Source organism: Pezoporus occidentalis, unplaced genomic scaffold (genome assembly GCF_034315485.1).
Source record: "Pezoporus occidentalis ecotype Australia unplaced genomic scaffold, CSIRO_AGI_Poc_V1 ctg1196, whole genome shotgun sequence".
NCBI lineage: Eukaryota > Metazoa > Chordata > Aves > Psittaciformes > Psittacidae > Pezoporus > Pezoporus occidentalis.
Window position 1 is genome coordinate 11531 of NW_026912990.1, and position 5372 is coordinate 16902.

The following is a 5372-nucleotide window of genomic DNA, read 5'->3' on the forward strand; positions in this document are numbered from 1 at the left end:
CGGGGCTGTGGGGGCGTGGCTCCGTGGTGGGCTCAAGGGGGCGTGGTTTAAACGGGGCTGTGTGGGCGTGGCTCCGGGAGGTGGGCTCAAGGGGGCGTGGTTTAAAGGGGGCGTGGTTTAAACGGGGCTGTGGGGGCGTGGCTCTGGAGTGGGCTCAAGGGGGGCGTGGTTTAAACGGGGCTGTGGGGGCGTGGCTCCGGGGGTGGGCCCAAGGGAGGGGGGCGTGGTTTAAAGGGGGGCGTGGTTTAAAAGGGGGCGTGGCTTATCGGGCGCGCTTAAAACGGCCTCGGGCGCCATCTTGAGGCGTCTGGGCGCCATCTTGAGCGGCGGCAGCGCCGGGAGCCCGAGCATCCGGTAGCTCCGTGTCTGCCCCCATCCCGGTCCCGGTTCTCATCCGGATCCCTCCCGGTTCCTCATCCGGATCCCTTCGGGGTCCTGATCCCGATCGTTCCCCTTCTCCCCGGTCCCCACCGCCCGCCATGGGCCGGCTGCGGCGCTGCCTGGCCCGAGGGGAGCTGGGGCCGCTGAGGGAGCTGCGGCTGCTGGAGGGGGAGTTCCTGCAGGTGAGGGGAGAGTGCCCCATAGACCCTATATAGGACATGTATTGGCCTTATATAGACCCTATAGACCCTCTATAGCACATGTATTGGCCTTATATAGCCCCATAGACCCTATATAGCACATGTATTGGCCTTATATAGACCCTATAGACCCTATATAGCACATGTATTGGCCTTATATAGCCCCTATAGACCCTATATAGCACATGTATTGGCCTTATATAGCCCCTATAGACCCTATATAGCACATGTATTGGCCTTATATAGCCCCTATAGACCCTATATAGCACATGTATTGGCCTTATATAGCCCCTATAGACCCTATATAGCACATGTATTGGCCTTATATAGCCCCTATAGACCCTATATAGGACATGTATTGGCATTATATAGCCCCATAGACCGTATATAGCACATGTATTGGCCTTATATAGCCCCATAGACCCTATATAGGACATGTATTGGCCTTATATAGACCCTATAGACCCTATATAGCACATGTATTGGCATTATATAGACCCTATAGACCCTATATAGCACATGTATTGGCCTTATATAGCCCCATAGACCCTATATAGCACATGTATTGGCCTTATATAGACCCATAGACCCTATATAGCACATGTATTGGCCTTATATAGCCCCTATAGACCCTATATAGCACATGTATTGGCCTTATATAGCCCCTATAGACCCTATATAGGACATGTATTGGCCTTATATAGCCCCATATACCCTATATAGCACATGTATTGGCCTTCTATAGCCCCATAGACACTATATAGCACATGTATTGGCCTTATATAGACCCTATAGATCCTATATAGTACATGTATTGGCATTATATAGCCCCTATAGACCCTATATAGCACATGTATTGGCATTATATAGACCCTATAGACCCTATATAGCACATGTATTGGCCTTATATAGCCCCTATAGACCCTATATAGCACATGTGTTGGCCTTATATAGCCCCATAGACCCTATATAGCACATGTATTGGGCTTATATAGCCCCTATAGACCCTATATAGCACATGTATTGGCCTTATGTAGCCCCTATAGACCCTATATAGCGCATGTATTGGCCTTATATAGCCCCATAGACCCTATATTGCGCATGTATTGATCTTATATAGCCCCATAGACCCTATATAGCACATGTATTGGCCTTATATAGACCTTATAGACCCTATATAGCACATGTATTGGCCTTATATAGCCCCTATAGACCCTATATAGCACATGTATTGGCCTTCTATAGCCCCATAGACCCTATATAGCACATGTATTGGCATTATATAGACCCATAGACCCTATATAGCACATGTATTGGCCTTATATAGCCCCTATAGACCCTATATAGCACATGTATTGGCCTTATATAGACCCATAGACCCTATATAGCACATGTATTGGCCTTATATAGCCCCTATAGACCCTATGTAGTACATGTATTGGCCTTATATAGCCCCTATATAGCACATATATCGGCTTATATAGCCTGTATAGACTCTATATAGCGCATGTATCGGCCTTATATAGCCTCTATAGACCCTATATAGCACATGTATCAGCTTATATAGCCTGTATAGATCCTGTATAGCACATATATCAGCTTATATAGCCTGTATAGACCCTATATAGCACATATATCACCTCTTATATACCCCTGTATATAGCCTATAATCATTGCTAGATGCCTTATATCCCCTATATCCCACCTCCCATCACTATATCCCCTATATCCCACCTCCCATCACTATATCCCCTATATCCCACCTCCCATCACTATATCCCCTATATCCCACCTCCCATCACTATATCCCCTATACCCCACCTCCCATCACTATATCCCCTATACCCCACCTCCCATCACTATATCCCCTATATCCCACCTCCCATCACTATATCCCCTATATCCCACCTCCCATCACTATATCCCCTATACCCCACCTCCCATCACTATATCCCCTATATCCCCCCCATACCCCACCTCCCATCACTGTATCCCCTATACCCCACCCTATACCCCACCTCCCATCACTATATCCCCTATACCCCACTTCCCATCACTATATCCCCTATACCCCACCCCATACCCCACCTCCCATCACTATATCCCCTATACCCCACTTCCCATCACTATATCCCCCCCATACCCCACCTCCCATCGCTGTACCCCCTATACCCCATCCATACCCCACCTCCCATCGCTGTACCCCATCCATACCCCACCTCCCATCGCTGTACCCCCTGTACCCCACCTCCCATCGCTGTACCCCTGTACCCCACGCCATGCCCCGCTCTGTCCCCGCAGGTGACCCGCACCGGGGACCCCGCCGGGCCCCTCACCGTGGCCATCGCCGCCTCCTGCCCTCAGCTCCCTGCCCCCGACCTCCTGCTCCTGGCCCGGCCGCTGCCTCCCTCCCCGCAGGACCCCGAGGAGCTGCAGCTCTTGGGGTGCGTCCCTGTCCATGCGTCCCGATGGATCCCGGTGCATCCCGATGGATCCCGGTGCATCCCGGTGGATCCTGGTGGATCCCAATGGGTCCCGATGCATCCCGGTGCGTCCCGATGGGTCCCGGTGCATCCCCATGGATCCCAATGGATCCCGATGCATCCCAGTGCATCCCAATGCATCCCGGTGGATCCTGGTGGATCCCAATGGGTCCTGGTGCATCCCGGTGCATCCCAATGGATCCGGGTGGGTCCCGGTGCATCCCGATGCATCCCGATGCATCCCGATGGATCCCAATGGATCCCGATGCACCCCGATAGATCCCAGTTGGATCTCAAGGGATCCCAATGCACAACAATGGATCCCAGTTGGATCCCAATGCACCCCAATAGATCCCAAATGGATCCCAGCTGTATCCCAAATGGATCCCGATGCACCCCAATGGATCCCAGTTGGATCCCGATGGACCCCAATGGATCCCGATGCACCCCAATGGATCCTGATGGATCCCAATGCACCTCAATGGATCCCAATGGACCCCAATGCACCTCAATGGATCCCAATGGGTCCCTATGGACCCCAATAGACCCCAATGCACCCCAATGGACCCCAATGCACCTTAATGGATCCCAATGGGTCCCAATGGACCCCAATAGACCCCTATGCACCCCAATGCACTTCAATGGATCCCAATGGGTCCCTATGCACCCCAATGCACCCCAATGCACCTCAATGGGTCCCTATGCACCCCAATGCACCCCAATGGACCCCAATGCACCTCAATGGATCCCAATGCACCTCAATGGATCCCAATGGGTCCCAATGCACCCCAATGGATCCCAATGGACCCCAATGCACCTCAATGCACCCCAATGGGTCCCTATGCACCCCAATGGGTCCCTATGCACTTCAATGGATCCCAATGGGTCCCTATGCACCCCAATGGACCCCAATGGATCCCAATGCACCCCAATAGACCCCAATGCACCTCAATGGATCCCAATGTGTCCCTATGCACCCCAATGGGTCCCAATGCACCTCAATGCACCCCAATGGGTCCCAATGGACCCCAGTGCACCTCAATGCACCCCAATGGGTCCCTATGCACCCCAATGGGTCCCTATGCACTTCAATGCACCCCAATGGGTCCCAATGGACCCCAGTGCACCTCAATGGATCCCAATGGACCCCAATGCACCTCAATGGATCCCAATGGCTCCCCAATGGACCCCAATGCACCTCAATGGATCCCAATGGATCCCGATGCACCCCAATGGATCCCAATGGGTCCCAATGCACCCCAATGCACCCCAATACACCCCATGCACCCCAATACATCCCAATGCACCCCAATACATCCCAATGCACCCCAATGCACCCCAATGGGTCCCAATGCACCCCAATGGGTCCCAATGCACCCCAATGGGTCCCAATGCACCCCAATGGACCCCAATGCACCCCAATGCACCCCAATGGGTCCCAATGCACCCCAATGGACCCCAATGCACCCCAATGCACCTCAATGGATCCCAATGCACCTCAATGGATCCCAGTGGACCCCAATGGATCCCAATGGGTCCTTATGCACCCCAACGGACCCCAATCCACCCCAATGCACCTCAATGCACCCCAATGGGTCCCTATGCACCCCAATGGACCCCAATGCACCTCAATGGATCCCAATGTGTCCCTATGCACCCCAATGGACCCTAATGGACCCCAATGCACCCCAATAGACCCCTATGCACCCCAATGGATCCCAATAGACCCCAATGCACCCCAATGGGTCCCAATGGACCCCAATGCACCCCAATGCACCCCAATGCACTTCAATGGATCCCAATGGATCCCAATGCACCCCAATGGGTCCCAATGCACCCCAATGGGTCCCAATGCACCCCAATGCCCCCCCCTCTCTCCGCAGGCTCTTCCCGCTCGCCGCCGTCCGCCTCTCGCTCTGGAGCCGCCGTCGGCACCGGCTCCGGGTGCTCCTGGCCTCGGGGCGCTGCTTCCTCGTGCAGCTCCTGGCCCCGCCCCCTCGGAGTCCCCGCCTCCTCTTCAGCCGCTGGCTCCGCCTCCTCTTCCTCCTCCACGCCCCTAATAAAGGGGGCGGGGCAGATGGGGACACCCCCATCGCGCGCTGATGTCGTCGTGTCCCGTCCCCCCCAGCCCCATAAGCACGGACGCAGGTTGGAAGGTTCCATTTATTCAATGGGGGGGGGGGGGTCCATTCAACCCCTCGAGTGATGCAGACCTAAAGGGGGGGGTGGGGGGGGTGTCATTGGGGGGGGCAGCATCCCCCTATTAGGGACTGACCCCCCCCCAATGGATGCCCCAATGGAGGGGCCC

General features: G+C 54.2%; 1 protein-coding gene across 1 annotated transcript; it reads left to right on the forward strand.

The window, feature by feature from the left end:
- The first annotated feature begins 471 nt into the window (after positions 1-471).
- Positions 472-5167, forward strand: LOC134156877 (Golgi-associated RAB2 interactor protein 5A-like). The gene is made up of 3 exons (XM_062605292.1): positions 472-563; positions 2883-3025; positions 4948-5167. The coding sequence occupies exons 1-3, from the start codon at positions 480-482 to the stop codon at positions 5165-5167; spliced, it is 447 nt and encodes a 148-aa protein (XP_062461276.1). The 5' UTR covers positions 472-479.
- The last annotated feature ends 205 nt before the right edge of the window (positions 5168-5372 follow it).

Excerpts from the sequence above, each read along its gene's own strand:
- LOC134156877 (XM_062605292.1), top strand. The coding sequence starts at position 480 with ATGGGCCGGCTGCGGCGCTGCCTGGCCCGAGGGGAGCTGGGGCCGCTG. Across the intron at positions 564-2,882 it reads TGGAGGGGGAGTTCCTGCAG|GTGACCCGCACCGGGGACCC; the intron begins GTGAGGGGAGAG and ends CTGTCCCCGCAG. Across the intron at positions 3,026-4,947 it reads GAGGAGCTGCAGCTCTTGGG|GCTCTTCCCGCTCGCCGCCG; the intron begins GTGCGTCCCTGT and ends CTCTCTCCGCAG.